The following is a 15,911-nucleotide window of genomic DNA, read 5'->3' as shown; positions in this document are numbered from 1 at the left end:
TAGCTGCATGTGAGATGGTGTTCTTCCTCCGGAGTCATGAGTTGTCACTCAGTTATATAAAAGTCCTCCATCAGTCAGAGCTGTATGACACAGTGTTTGAGATGGTTCCTACAGCTTTGTGCCCACTCTCCTCCTGCTCTCTCACACACCAACACAAAGCTTGTAAGAGGGCGTGGTGAGAGTCGATGTGATTAATAGTGCCGGCAGTGACTGTTTATCTTCCCGGTACGGCTCTATAATGCGAGCGGACATACGCATACACACCTCCACACTCACAGATGAGGTAATTGCACTGCAAAATTGGAAAAATGCAGCCCGGACTTATAACATAAAGCCTACAAGGAGATGATTTACAGCTATAATTACTGCACACGGGTCTCCAGATGCCTTTACATCAGTCATACACACTCACACAAGCACAAAAACACCATTACGCTCCTCTTTTTTTTTTAGTTATTTGTGAGAAGTGGGAGTCTTTTTTTATCCTCCCAGACAGGGAAACCTCTCAGAAACTGAAAGCATCTGTATGGAGATTATAATTCCTCTCTTTCTCCTCCTCCCAGGTTTCCCCCCCTCCTCACCTCACTGACCCATGAAAGAAGCCATGCCAGTCCTCACAGCAGGAGCGGGTGAGATGAGTTGGCACAGATGCTCGACACACACTGTCCATACTGCGTGAAGCTTGCTGCGCTCCATCTGTTCATGTTAATCTACATGAGGGTTTTCTTCTTCCTCTCCTCTGCAGGGCTGCACGAGACGTTGGCCCTGCTGACCTCTCAGCTGCGTCCCGATGCCAATCACAAAGAGGACATGGTCTTCCTCAAAGATGTCTTCAGTGAGAGGAGCTTGGGATACCTCATGAAGGTGAGGTTCTTACTCCTGATTCAGCGGGTAGCATCAATGTGATGTGCATTGTGCAGCTGTGTGACGTTAAATTTATGGATGCAATTTTAAGAATCTGCACATGAAATTGTAAACATCACTCCTGCTACTCGTAAGAGGAGACCAGTAAGAACTCATGTATTCATCCACTGTGGAGGCCATTAAGGATGGAAAATTAGTCCCGAGTAGTTTAAGATAATTTGATCACTTCTACATTTGTGTCCCTTTTATTTATTTGCCTTTTTGTCAATTACTGGAACGTCTCAAAAATGGAAGATTTTAGTGCTACTGGTTGAGCGTCAGCTTAAGGAACAAATATTGAAACACTGTTGTCCTGTCAGAAATATCGGGTGTATCCTGTGGCGACGTACGCAAATGTTGAAACGCAGTCTCGGACTGCCGTCACTGGCTTGGCAGCCTTCTCGCCTGTAACTCCACCACCATTCCCTCCACCAGTCACATCATAAACATGAAACTTGATATGACACGTTTTGTAGAAATGTCAATATGGTATGTAGCCTAATTTAAATTAATATACTGCAAGTGGTTTCATACTATTACACTGATGTGTAGGTCAGCAAGAAAAGCACCAACAAAGGAAGACAAAGTAAACATCAACAACACAACAATGCAGGAAAACACATTCTAACATTTTCACATTTACCTGAACATTTCTGAGCCTTTTTTCCAAAACTGTGCTCTCCTTTATGCAACTCTCCTCTAACAAACTACGTGTTTTAATTTCACAGATTCACGAGAAGTTGAGACAGTACGAGAGGCAGAGTCCAACGCCCGTCCTCCACAGTGCGTCTTCTCTGGCAGAGGATGTAAGTTCATCACACACACACGTACACAAGCCTCCCACACACACCTTAAATTCATTTTGCACTTGGGCACAGCAGTCAGTCACAATGAGTTAGCGCCCACAGAGAAGCAACACAAGTATCAAAAGTGAATTTTAATGTCCTGAAAATGCTGAATCATCCCAATGCTCATCTAATGAAACTCCATATCCTGCTGCTCCCACCAGTCATCATAGGAAACTGCTGACCTGAGCTGCTCGCTACTTATCTTCCCCTGTGTCTGTGTATCTGTCTGCATTATTTTGACGGTGAACCGCAGCGTGTTTTACCGACATACGCACGCGCAGGTTCACATGAGGTCAGAGCTGATGGTTCGTGTGTGTTCTGATGGGCAGGTGGCGGAGGAGCTGCAGAGCGGACCAATGAGCACAGAGGAGAAGGAGCTGCTGCACCTGCTGACGTCACCACATCTCAAGGTACAAACACACAGCACTGGTGGACCATCATGTGGCTGGTTTTCCTGTCAGTCAGACATTTTTATTTGCCCTGACATCACGCTGTAACTTCATCGCCGAGGCTGTTCACTGATTCTGGCAGACGTCAGGCGGCCGCAGCAGCTCAGCGTCAGCTCTGTAATCTCAGCACGTCTGTTTTCTGTCCCATCAGGCCGTTCTCTCGGTGCACGACACTGTGGCTCAGAAGAACTTTGACCCCGTGCTGCCGCCGCTGCCGGACGACTTCGAGGAGGAGCTGGAGGAAGAGTCGGTGAAGATTGTCAGGCTGGTGAAGAACAAGGAGCCTCTGGTGAGTTGTGATGGATGAGAGTGGAGACGAGGACAGGGACCGAGACCTTTGCTCCGTTCTGTTAATGATATGTTCTTCCATCTGTGCTCCAGGGAGCCACCATCAGGCGGGATGACGCCACTGGGGCAGTGATCGTGGCTCGGATCATGAGAGGAGGGGCAGCAGACAGGAGTGGTAATTTATGCCTTTTCTTCTTGTGTCGCTCTGGGCTTTCTGCAGCAGTAGTTCCCAACATGAGGGCTGGAAGTAAATCTTAAAGGTCAGGCGATAATTACCAGGGTAGGAAATAAGGAAAAGATGTAATTCTACCAATCCTTTGTGATTCTCCATCACTTTCCATGTTTTATACACAGTACAAGTTTTATTATTATGTTTTCAGTGCATCTTATCCTCCTACAAGATATCCCTCTCCACCGTTAGCACAGGAAGTGTGGCGCTGGAGTGAAACAGTGCAAATAACCTCTGAATCATCTCTGAAACAATGTATTTCAAGAGTTTATCATAAAACAACAAAATGTAACTTCCTGGAGAAAGACGTCAGTATTTGACTACCTGGGGATGAGACTCAACAAACAAGAATGTTTTTCCTTGAAGTTACATTTTGTTTGCTTTAAGTGCTTGTGGATGCAAGTATGAAAAACGTATATACATTTTGTATGGATTGGAGAGGAGATACTGAACAGGAGCAAACACAGCTGGCCACATCAAAGTCACAGAGAAAAGAATAGCATTTCTTGTTGTGTGTTGTGTGTTGTCATTTCTCCTCTGCCATGTAATTTTGATGGAGAATATACTGCCATAAAATCATAAAATCAGTTCATTCAATATGTTCATTGCATTCAATTTACACATAAACGCCTACATGTGTAATTTCCGACTTCTTTAGCTAAATAAACTATTTTAATACTTACATACTTTTATTTTGGTAAGGTTTTGAATGCAAGACTTTTACTTTAGTATTTTCACCATGTGATTTAAGTACTTTTACTAAAGTAAAGGATCTGAAGACTTTTTTACACCACTGGTCACATGCAGAAGAGGTCGGGAGCCGCTGACCTGTACAGGTGCTCTTCTGTTTGTCTCTTCAAATCCCTCTACATGGTCAAATCATCACCAACTTAAATGGAACCAGCTCATATTACAGATAAGGTTTTGGGACATTGTTGCTATATACGTAGTTCAACTCAAGGATGATGTGCGAAAATAGTTCGACAGCCAGGACGTTGCAGTAATGTAGCACAGCCCTCAGGAAGCTGAGCTACCAGGACGCCCCGTGAGGCTCCTGATTTTTTCCAGCAGTGGGATAGTTTTAGTGAAATAGTTTCACAAAAATGTTCAAGATAACAAATCACAACCCGATACTCTAATGAGGTCAACGCCACAGTGAGAGAGAGAGAGTGAGATGAAGCAGGAGATAAATGAGAGGGATGGAGCGGTTGTTGCTGAAACCCAACGCTCTCCACGAGTCCCCGGAGAATCAATCACACATGATATAGACTCAGCAAGGATCCTTTCATGGGTGTTACCATGGAAATATCAGCCGCATGCAGGTGTGTGTGTGCGTGTGTGTGTGCGTGTGTGTGTGTGTGTGTGTGTGTGTGTGTGTGTGTGTGTGTGTGTGTGTGTGTGTGTGTTTGGCATGCTGGGAAAGTAAACCTATCAGTGTTCTTATCCATTAATCATTCATGCCCTCCTCCGTTTTCTTGCTGCGTCAAGTGTTGGAAAAATCTACTGAAGCTGTGGAGAGATTTCAGAATGAGCCTCAGGTCTCTTTGTTAGTCCGTCAAATGTGTACATGATACATGTATGATTACACAATAGTGTGTCTGCGATGTGCTACCCTGTCCTGAGGGAGAAGCGTATTGATCTGACTTCTCTCAGCCTTTGATTTCATTGTTGTGGCTGCAGCTAAATAGATCACAGCTGAGGACGGAGGCGGCCCCGTATCTGTGGATCTGACAACGATACCGATGTTGAGATACGACGGATAAACCCGGGGAAGAGCCTTTGTGATTGTTATTGATGTGGTCTGGTCTGTGTCTTCATACTGTCGCCTCACAGGTTTGGTCCATGTCGGAGATGAACTCAGGGAGGTCAACGGAGTCTCTGTGATCCACAAGAGGCCTGATGAGATCAGTCAGCTGCTGGTGAGAGACGCAGCGCTGCTGTTAGTTCACTGTGTAAAGAAATGCTGGTATAGAAGTTAATAATTAAGATGAGGTGTGAGAAGACAATTTTTGGTGTTTGTCTTTAATCTGACGCTGCAGTCACATTCTCATCTCCCTGACCTCCTCTGTCTATTTGTGATCTAGTCCCAGTCCCAGGGCTCCATCACTCTAAAGATAATCCCTGCCATCAAAGAAGAGGACCGCCTGAAGGAGAGCAAGGTGAGCTGCAGAGGCCTCGTCTGTTGTTTCCTGTGACAGATAAACAGCTTTGTCCGACAATAAATATCTAAATATGTGTCTTATTGTTTTTTGTTCCAGGTGTACGTGAGAGCCTTGTTCGACTACATCCCGTTGGAAGACAAGGCGACGCCCTGTCAAGAAGCAGGACTTCCCTTCAAGCGGGGAGACATCCTGCAGGTCGTGACCCAAGACGACCCGACGTGGTGGCAGGCCAAGCGTGTGGGAGACAGCAACCTGCGGGCCGGACTCGTCCCCTCCAAACAGTTCCAGGAGAGGTGAGAGCGCGCCGGAGGAGACGGGTATCACATCACGTCCACTTCAGATGAATGACCTTGTGTAAACTCATCAGCGCCACCAGGACTGTGCGATTCACCCTCTCAGTGCTGACATTTATTTTATCCAGCCGTTTGTAATCTGTTAAATCCACATTCATGTGTTCCACTTTGAGGGGTCAACTATGATTAGATGGAGCACCAAAGCGGCGTGGAAAAAAATAAATCGAAACACAGCCTTGAATAGGCGCAAGCTGATACTGGTAGTGTCATAATCTGTCAGTAAGATGATCTGAGCAGGCCGGGAGATCCCTGCCAAACACTGCAGCGTCTGTTGGAATTAAACCACAGCTTAAACACAGTTAAAGACAGGTCAGGGTCCAGGCTCTGAAACGCCTTAATATGGTGTTTTGTAGGTTAAATAAATGTTTAGGGTGAAATAACACATTTCTGCTGATGCTGTGGGCTCCTGCTGCACTCTGAGCTTTGGGTTGAGACAATGATGAATGAGAAAAATGTCTTTAAATGCATCAGCAAGAAACATGAGCTCAGGTCTGCTTCATGACAGACATCACACAGTGTGATGGATGGATTACTGACCAGGAGTTTGAAGTGTCTGTTGACGTTTCTTGTTAGAAAGTCAAACCACTACAAAGAGACGCACAATGACCGTGACTACAGAGAAAACACCAACAGAGGGATGAAGAACAACAAAAACAAAGACATAACACGACCACAAAGAGACACAGAACAACCACAAATAGACATGGAATGATCACAAAGAGATGTAAAATGACCAAAGTGTGACACAAAACAGCCACAGACTTCAAACGACTACAAAGAGACACAAAGGAACTACAAAGTGACATAAAACCACCACAAAAAGACATAATACAACAACAAAGAAATGCAGAATTACTGAAAAGGGAACAAAAAAACACATGAAACAACCACAAAGAGACGTAAAATGATCAAAAAGGGAAGCAAAACAAGCACAAAGACTGAAAATGACTACAAAGAGACAAAATACAACCACAAATCGCCGCAAAATGACGACAAAGACATAAAATGACAGAACCAAAACGAAATGGAAAACACATGAAATGATCACAAAGACACAGTTTAGTGGTTTCCTTCGTCTCCTTCAGTTTGGGTCTTGGGAAAGCCTTTTACATGTTTTAGCCGAGGGCTCCATTGTTTCATAATCTGTTCATAAAGTGTTGTATGATCCTCTCTTCTTTACGTCTAAATCTTGTGTCCCACCTCTCTGACATATCCTCCTCACCTTTGGCTTACTGTGTTTTTCTGACCTGATGATTCTCTTCCTGCCTCCATCCTCTTTGGCTTTTTTTGTCCTGCGGCACTCTCCTCCAGGCGACTGGCCTACAGGATGAAAATGGGCACGCTCCCGAATCCAAAATCCCCTAAAAAGCCTGTCTGTAAGTCTCTGCTTCCCAGGATTCCACTGCATCTTTCTGCATTATTTCGGTGTCACACTTTTACTACCTGCAGCTTCTCTCACTATCAGCTCTCCTCTCACCGCCGATGTACTCAGTCACTGTCATTTAAGGACAATAATATCTCCGCCGGATAAATGCAGCAACGTTTTCATTGACATTTATTGACCTTTCTTGCTGGTAATTGGCATTCTCAGAGGCATTAGTATTCATTGTCCGTCCTCTCCGTGCTGCTGTGTGGACATGTTTTTTAAAAGGGAAGAGAGAGAGAGAGAGATGGAGGGGCACAGAGACGGAGAGGGAGGGATCACAGATATGAATTAATCTCTTTCATGTTTGGTCCATCTGGCTCGTGAGCAATTGAGCTTAAGCAGATCCAGACGGGCGTTACAAGCTGAGCCCACTGAGAAACAAAGCCCCAACAATACATTACACTTCTCACTTTCTCATATAGGCGGCGTGTAAACAGCCAGGTGAGTGGGTAATGTGAGTGGTGGCTCTTCGTGGCACGTAAGCTGCATGCGATCCGATTAGGCCTGAGCCACGGGGAGACAACAAGAGCTTAGCAATATGGCAGCCAGCCCTGCTACGCCGCGCAGCAGCGTGCGAGCCGGGCCTAGCCGAGCCTGCGGGGACTCTTCTGTCTCGGCCTCTCTCCACTCTCCTCCAGCTCTCTGATTAATTCCCTTAAATCCTAGCAGGGGCTCTTTAAATATGGACACCACCTCCACCCCCTTGTCTCGTCTGTGACGTCACCGACGACCAAATTTAACATCTGCAAATCCTCATTTTTAAAAATATCCAATTCTCTCTTTTTTATCTCTGTCTCTAATGCTTCTAATGTTGTACACTCTGTTTCTCCTTGTTGCAATCTTTATCAGATGACCAAGGATGTGATAAAGGTGGGTACATGTGCAGAAACATCTAGAGAAAAAGACACGATTGAAAATATTCATAAAGGCCTCAGAGCCTTTTCGTGTGTGTGTGTGTGGAGAGGTTGCATGTGTGCTGGGGTGTGCATTTAGGATTTCTACCGCTCCCAGCTTAATTCCTCCCCTCCTGCTGTTAGCTCACCAGACCAGAATAGAGATTCTTTGCCTAGTTTGCGTGTGTGTGTTTGCTTGTGTGTGTGTGTTTGTGTGTAATGTACCAGGTAATGTGCAGGCAGAACAGCATCCCTGGAGACTGTAGCCCAACCTAGCAGGGGTTGTTAAAGATAACAATAGCTCCTCTATTCTTTTGCGTCATCTTCACTCCCTGTTATCTTTTGTTCCGTTCGTCCCTCCTCATCTTTACTCTGTTGTCGTCTCAGCTGCTGTTTTCATGTTTTCTCTTGTTTTCCACCCATCATTTATCAATCTTCTAAAATTAGTGCACATTATCATGTAGATTTGATGAAAACGACTGAAATTAGACATTTAGATGAGTCACGATCACAGTTTGGATGTGTAGGTTTCTGTATCTGAGGCCTCAGCTGTGCCTCTTTGGGGACTCGAGGCTTGTTTACATGTCTGGGTCACAGCTGGCTCCTTTCCAGACGAAGGAGAGCCACCTTTCTCCTCTTCTCTCCTCTCTTTTCCTCCTCTCTCGTCTCGTAATGTCAAATCTCTCCATCAAGCCTCCGTTAGTGGCCGTTGCCTTCATTATCTCTTGGCTGCCCCTCCGCTCTCTCGCCTCCTGCTGTCTGCCTGCCTGCTGCCTGTCGCCTGCCCTCTCCAGCGCCCGTGGCCCGCCCCCACCCTCTTTAACTCTTCCACCTCCCCTACTCCTTAACTCTTCCAGGTCTCTTACCCTGTGCTTACCCCCTCTTTTCCCTGCTTGCCTCCCTACAGAGGACTGTGACTGTGAGGGCTATTTCAATGGACAGTACATAGGTGAGAGCGTGCACACCTTTCTCCACCTCCTTCTCCCTATCTGCTCTTTGCCTGCTGCAGCCTGGCTGTGCGCTGGTTCCCCAGGTGCTTTTGTGCAAGGGGTCAAAAAATGAGTGCTCGTAGGGTTGACCTGTCTGGGGGTTGAGGGATAAGAGGAAGGTTTCAAAGGGTCAAAGACGACGCCAGAGGTGGAAGATGGATGAAGGGAAGATGTGTGCAGATGTAGAAAAAGCAAACCTGTTACAAGTGTTTGGTATCAAACGTGAGAGGGAAGTAATGGAGGAAAATAAATGTGTAGGAAGTGTCGTCTCACACTTCTGCAGGTGCCAGTAACAGATCTGCCTCTTCAGAGGCTCCGCTGCATAATTAGAGTTAACAGATAGTTCAAAGTGTCAGATATCACAAGCAAAACACATTTAGACAGTGACCAGAATAAACCAGGCCAGAATAAACGTTGGCATTGTACAATTCTACAAACCTCGGTTACACTAAATTTGTACGTTTCATACGGATCATATCAACATTTTTACAAAACATATCTCACTATGTTAACATTACTTGTTGATGTTCTTATCAGTAGCAGGTGCTGGTGGTTGTGTCAAGACAACACATAAATGGCTAAATAGGTTGATTGCCAGCAACTACCAAAACAATGTGACTGTTGCAGCCTTTGTCATACATTCGCAGTTTGGTCGGATTCAGGCAAGAAAAGGTTTGGTTAGGTTCAGGAAAACATCGTTGTTTGGCTTAAAATAACTACATTGCCTACGTAACTTCGGTTACGTAATATATGTTGAACACTGGACATGAACACTCCTGAATGAATGTCCTGTGCTTGTTTGACTGACCCTCCATCCCCGGTCTCCTCCCTGTGTGGACTTTTTCACTCTTTATACTACTTTGCCTGCTTCCTCCTTTGCTGCCATAATAATTACTACGCCCGCTAAAGCTCACTGCCCACAAGAAACGTAAATATGGGTCGTGATAAGCTGCTTCCACAGTCGATGTTTCAACTGATTAAACTGGGTATTTTCAACCAGACTTCTGGACTTTTTCTAGTTGGTGGCGACGAAAAGCACAATCTTTTCCTCACCCTGACAGAGTTGTTTTTGTGCCTAAACCTGACAAAACACACATGAATTGAAATCTAAAGAGAGTTGAAACATGTGTACAAGTTTCTGTACATCCCTGGTTTGCAGAAATGTACAATTCCAGCATTTGCTCTGGTGATTGGGTTGTGTATCACATATATAACAAAGCAATTATGTTGGTTATAAGTTTATAATTTCCTAACTATTTCTCAGGGATGTTTCCCGATAAGTATGTGATACTTAATGACATATTTTTAGGTGGTACTGGTAGTGAAAAGAGAGACAGTCTTCAATAAGTATACTTAACTTGCCACCTGAATATGATTTTTTTCATCAAGATCCATAAATTACATCCTGAGAAATTAAGAAAATGTTGGAAAAATGTTCAAGAAAGTGAGAAGAAATCTTAACAAATCCTTTTATTTCTAATTCAGTTCCGAATTATGCTACAAAACGTTCCTGTAAATGATTAGGAGAGTACAGACCTGTAAAATAAAACACTACCATGTATCACTACAGTAATGGTTTATGTTGCCCTAGCAGGGAAATCGTTATGGAGGGAATGCATTAGTTCCCTTTATCCTCAACCCCTCTCTAGCCTTCCACTGTCCTCCCCTCCCTCACCCTACTTCAGCCCACCCTGACCCCCCTTTACTCCCCCACATCCTGCGAGCTGCTGGAATGACGATGAGCACAAGGAGCGATCTGAACACACATTGTTAAAACTGTGCTTCCTCTCGTGCACTCTGCTTGAGCTGTAAACCCTAACCCCTCTCCATCCCTCCGCCTCACACCTTACAGTGATGGATCCTCCTAAACCTCCCTCCCCTCCCGCCCTGCATCTAACTAACTGCCCCTGCTGCTGTGCTGTGGCCAGTGCACTGCTTCCTCCCCCCCTTCCTCCTTAAAAGACCCTCCCCGCCCCACCTGCCAGCACCCCCCCACCCATGAGGGCACTGCTGCGTTGGACGCATTGCACACTCAACCAGGCACGTTTGCTGCTCGTTCACCCTGTGTGGAGGTGTGAGGCTGGGTTGTGTGATGCTCTAACGCCAGTTATAGTCTCTCCTAAGTGTAAAGCAGTGGCGCCCTCCTGTGGCCAGGTGTTTTCCTGGGAATTTTATTCAGGTACAGTGCCCGGCTCATTCCCTCAGGTACACACCACTGACGGGGGATACAGACAGTCCTGGCCGTGGGAGACCCTGATTTGCAGTCACTCTCTGCTTGACGTGGTGTTTCTCAGGGCCAGGCTGTCCTGTGTGTCCTGCCTCAGCACTGTAGCCTCGTTCAGAGCAGCATGCCTTGTTTGGACCGTAATGTTGGAAAATGATGTGTATTTTGGGTCAATGAAACTGAGAGTCTTTGAATGTTTTTGCTTCTTCAGTCTCAGGCTTTAGGAGTTTCACCTGATGTCTTTACAGTCAGCTGCATGTCCTTTGATTTTCAGTTGAAGCATGATTTGGCTCTAAGTTCAGCGAATAACTCACACTATCAAGTTTTTACACTTCAGATAAGAGTGAGCTATTTTCATCCACAAAGGTTTTTTAATGCATGATTATCAGTGGGTTGGTCTTGAATTTAAACATGTTTGGTCACTGCACTTGTCAGATAACGTTCTTTACATGAAAGACCTGCATCATAGACGTAAAATGCTCATGTTATGTAATCTTGTATAAATATTTTTATGGTCCATGACAACCTGACCCAAGACCTTTCTTTTTTTTTTCTGCTCCTTCTTTCCTCCCATCTCTGGCCTCGCTGTAGCTGGTTTACGGAGGAGTTTCCGGCTGAGTCGTAAAGACAGGCAAGGATCCTCCGGAGAGGGCTCTGATCCTGGAGACCCCGATTTCCTGACTTATGAAGAGGTGACCCGCTACCAGCAGAAACCCCATGAGAGACCCCGCCTGGTGGTTCTGATCGGTGAGGCTGAGCCACTGAGAGGCACAAATGATCTCCTGTGGCGATAGTGACACCTTGTGGATCAAAATATGTGTTGCAACACGCTGATGACTGATATTTTTGCAGCTTTTTTATGCATGTGAAGTTAACTGCTTTCTGCCTCCACAGGTTCCCTTGGAGCACGAATCAATGAACTCAAACAGCGGGTGATTGCTGAAAACCCACATCGTTTTGCAGTTGCTGTACCACGTGAGTGACCTCACATTTACACATGATGTACCTATCAATGAACCAACATTACATACAAGTAAATTCCTCTTTTGTGTTCCTGCAGACACCACCAGGCCCAAGAAGCCTCATGAGAAGGAGGGAGTGGAGTACCACTTTGTCACCAAACAACAATTTGATGCAGACGCTTTAAACAACAAGTATGTTTACACTAATACTGTTGTGATCCTGTTCACACCTGGCATTTACATCCGTCCTGAGTGACCACTTGTGATCAGATCTCACTTCCCTGATCTATATGCAAATAAACACGTACATCAGTGGAACAAATGGATATGTGTTTTTACACAAATAAAGAAATATCTTCATGTTACGGAAGCCCTAAAGGGCCATGCATTCATACTTTTTATTTCCTCTGTTTTCCCGTGATAACGAGTTAATTTCATTTGTTTTCTCGAGATCTCGAGTTATTATCTCGAAATAACAACTGCCGTTTTCCCGAGATAACGAGATAATTTTCTCGAGATCTCGAGATAATGAAACTTTGTTTTCCTGAGATAACGAGATAATTTTCTCGAGATCTCGAGATAATGAAACTTTGTTTTCCCGAGATAACGATAAAATTAATTCGAGATCTCGAGATAATGACTGTGATATGATAGGCCTGAGATTTCCATCACACACAAGTGGCATGGCATGCTGACCGATGGGTTTCTTGAACACTACTGTAGGTAGTGTCTATTTCTCCATTTGTTTTGTGCGTTTATGCTTTCTATACTAAATTAGTTTTTGATGAAGGGATGAATGAATGTTACAACAGCTCAAGATCTCGAATTAATTATATTGTTATCTCGGGAAAACAAAGTTCCGTTATCTCGAGATCTTGAGAAAATTATCCCGTTATCTTGGGAAAACGGCAGTTGTTATTTCGAGATAATAACTCGAGATCTCGAGAAAACAAATGAAATTAACTCGTTATCATGGGAAAACGGAGGAAATAAAATGTATGAATGCATGGCCCTTTAGGGCTTTCGTATCATGTTTAACTTTTGCCGAATTAACAAGAATGCTCAAATAGCTACAAATTTGTCATAGACAATGTTTGACAAAGTTTAAGTTTCTCCTAACTCAAGAACTCACAAAATTGAGCGATATTTGAAGGGAGTCTGGGGACTTTCGCTACAAGTGTCAAAGAAGTTGCTTATATTGGGTGCTGTTTACAGTATTTTAAAGTTTGACATGTTTACCATCAACAAAATGTTGTTGTCTTTCATGAATTTAATGTAAAAGGTGAACTCAGATGAAACAGTGTGTTCAAAACTAAATAAATGTTTAGAGGTAAGACGGGCCGGTAGAGAGATGCCACAAGACACTTTTACTAGGAAAGAAACAACTTGATGTATAGCATTTAATACCGAATTTACAATAAGGCGTGAATAATTTTGAATTTGTTGTAGCAAAGTTCTGCAAACTTTGTTAAGTTTCTCCTCAGTCAACAATTCTTAAAAACACACGATTTGTTAAGGGCGTCTGGGGACTTTCTCAGCAGGCATCGAAAAAGTTGCTTATATTATACGTTACGGTTTATGGTATTAGAAAAAATTGACAAGGAAAGAAACAACTTAATGTATTGCATTTAATGCAGAATTTACAAGAAGGCATGAATACATTTTTAATTTGTCAGAGTTTTGCAAACTTTGTTATTCGGACTCAACATCTCTTAAAAACATGTGTTTTGTTAAGGGAGTCTGGAGATATTGGATCGCTCAGGATGCATGTTGATACCAGGTCTGAACAGCCTATGTGTTGCTTTTGGGTAAACTTGCTTCAAGCTAAAACATGAACCTGATGTCTCTGTTTAGGTTCATCGAGCACGGGGAATACAAGGAGAACCAGTACGGCACAAGTATAGAGGCCATCCGCTCTGTACAGGCCAAGAATAAGATGTGTGTAGTGGACGTGCAGCCTGAGGTAAGAGTCATGTGACAACCACTGTGCACATCTTGTTTAATGTGCATCGAAATGTATCACCATGTTCTATTATAGCTCCTGCAGGCAGCAGCAGTTTGCCGAGTGGATGAAGGGCAGGCAGTCGCATCACATCTGCTCAGTCTGATGACTTTCTCCCACCATGTCTGATTTCTGACCTCTGTTTGCTCTGTTGTATGGAAATCCTCCACCACTCCAGGCGCTGAAGAGGCTGCGGACAGCGGAGTTCAAGCCCTATGTAATATTTGTCAAGCCTCGTGTCCCTGAGAGCAGACGTCGCCGCAGCGCTGCCACCTCACCAGGAGGGGGAGAGCATGGCCGCGTTACAGTAAGTTTTCTCTGCCAGTAAGAGCTGTGTGAAGGCTTCTTTGGTCCAACACTTGGAGAACATGCAGATTTGAACACGTTTCAAACCTCTTCATACAGTCCACATTACCAACATGCATTTTAGCCAGTTAATCTCACCTCCGTGTTGGAAACATACAAGCTGGATATCGTTTCCCCTTCTCAAACGTTTTTTGAATCAAAACAAATTATTCTATGAGTATGCAAGACCCAACTTGCAAATTTAATTGCAATTTGCAAGGGACGTTCAATTTTAATTTAATTAACTTCATTCATTCTGCTCAGGGAAATTATATTTTTACACCCTGGTGTTTTCTTTTATAGCACACTCACCCGAAACACACACACACGCTGCCACAAAGTCGGCACTTCAAGCACCCTCCGGTTCCCCTATCCAAGTCCTGATGGACTGAGCTGCTCGAGCCTTCGGTATTTGTGAAACATGATGCTGCTTCTATCTGCAGTCATGAATAGTTATTGTGAAACAGGCTGTTTGTTTAGCTAAACATGTTAGACGGTTTTAGGAGGAGCAGCCAAAAGCACAGTCACAGTTGTTTCTCTGTGGAGCCGTGGACAGTGTCTGCTTCAGGTCCTCCAGAGTTTATGTTAATGGGTTGCTTCCCTCAGAGGTCTGTATTCAGACAGGGTTAAACCTGGTGAGTAGGTGGTCAGCGTGATCCTGTATGTACAGAAGCCCTGAGGGGCAAGTGGAGAATTTTTTTTTTTGATGATCTCCTTTGTTTGTGACTTGAGAACTTGAGATTTTTTTTTTTTTCAAATTTGAAATGATGTAAAAACCATCCAGGAGAAACAGGGTGAACTTTGTTTTTTCAGGACTAAAAACTTTTCTCTTCTTTTTGGTGAAAGTTTTGGCAGAAAAAATAATAATTTTGTTTTGAATTTTTTTTAAAAAGTTTTTGTCAGATATGGAAAAAAAAAAAGGAACTTAGAAAGATTATCCAGGCAAAACTTAGTTTTTTCACCATTTCTCAAGTCATAAACACAGGAGAGAAAACAATTTAGATCAGACTTAGAAAATGGATCACCAGAAAAAGTCCTCTCTTGCCCCTCAGGGCTTCTGTATGCATACATCTCTTTTTGTAAAAAATCACTTCCTCTTGCTTTCTGCAACAGGACGAAGACCTCCAGGAGATGCGTCAGTCTGCCATCCAGATCGATCAGCAGTATGGACACCTGGTGGACCGGGTCCTGATCAAGGAGGACTCAGCCAGTGCCTGTGCAGAACTGCGAGGTATCTTGGAAAGGCTGGAGCGAGAGTCCTTCTGGGTGCCTGTCTGCTGGGTGCGGAGCCAAACTTAAACTCCTTCTGCATCCTCCAAAAGAACTTCACAACCAAGCCACCCAAAATCCTGCACCGGTCCTCTCCTCATGAACTGATACCCTTCTTCTCCCCCCCCAAAGGCCGGCTGGCACAGCCCGGGAGTCTGCTGAACTCCCCCCATGTGACTGATGCAGGGCTGGTCAGCCAGCCACAAACTGAGGCACCACAGGGAGAGGATGATGTCAGAGGAATACCTTGTTGCCTGGGGTGATGCAGCAGATCGACAGCTCTCTTGGCCCGAGGCCGCCCAAAAATCACAGATTTACTGTCACTTCCTCGGGTCATATGTATTCAGGTTTGGTTTTGATTTATTTATTGACTTCAGAAGACGAGGGACAGATGAACATTCTTAGTTTCAGAAGTGTTTTATTCCTCACGCTGTCACGCTTCACTAGAGTGTGTCAGGTTTGGGATCTCACTCAGAGGATTACTCAGTCAGTCAGCTTTACTCTGACTCTCGTTGGAGTACCTTTAGTAGCATGTTTTTTTTTTTATTCATCTCAATGCCAATCGCAGA

General features: G+C 44.4%; 1 protein-coding gene across 1 annotated transcript; it reads left to right on the top strand.

Annotated features, from left to right (window-relative positions):
* The first annotated feature begins 592 nt into the window (after positions 1 to 592).
* mpp3a (MAGUK p55 scaffold protein 3a) lies at positions 593 to 15,372 on the top strand. The gene is made up of 19 exons (XM_073495008.1): positions 593 to 629; positions 746 to 864; positions 1,632 to 1,709; positions 2,081 to 2,161; positions 2,352 to 2,489; positions 2,582 to 2,663; positions 4,551 to 4,636; positions 4,802 to 4,876; positions 4,976 to 5,172; positions 6,544 to 6,608; positions 7,508 to 7,528; positions 8,459 to 8,500; positions 10,654 to 10,719; positions 11,356 to 11,511; positions 11,659 to 11,739; positions 11,825 to 11,918; positions 13,581 to 13,689; positions 13,907 to 14,035; positions 15,187 to 15,372. The coding sequence occupies exons 1-19, from the start codon at positions 593 to 595 to the stop codon at positions 15,370 to 15,372; spliced, it is 1,842 nt and encodes a 613-aa protein (XP_073351109.1).
* The last annotated feature ends 539 nt before the right edge of the window (positions 15,373 to 15,911 follow it).

The sequence above is a fragment of the Pagrus major genome, chromosome 23 (genome assembly GCF_040436345.1).
Source record: "Pagrus major chromosome 23, Pma_NU_1.0".
NCBI classification, from domain to species: Eukaryota; Metazoa; Chordata; class Actinopteri; order Spariformes; family Sparidae; genus Pagrus; species Pagrus major.
The sequence above is the reverse complement of the archived record's forward strand: the minus strand, read 5'-3'. Positions and strand labels throughout refer to the sequence as shown.

Excerpts from the sequence above, each read along its gene's own strand:
- mpp3a (XM_073495008.1), top strand. The coding sequence starts at position 593 with ATGAAAGAAGCCATGCCAGTCCTCACAGCAGGAGCGG. Across the intron at positions 4,877-4,975 it reads ACCGCCTGAAGGAGAGCAAG|GTGTACGTGAGAGCCTTGTT; the intron begins GTGAGCTGCAGA and ends TTTTTGTTCCAG. Across the intron at positions 11,512-11,658 it reads CCGCCTGGTGGTTCTGATCG|GTTCCCTTGGAGCACGAATC; the intron begins GTGAGGCTGAGC and ends CTGCCTCCACAG.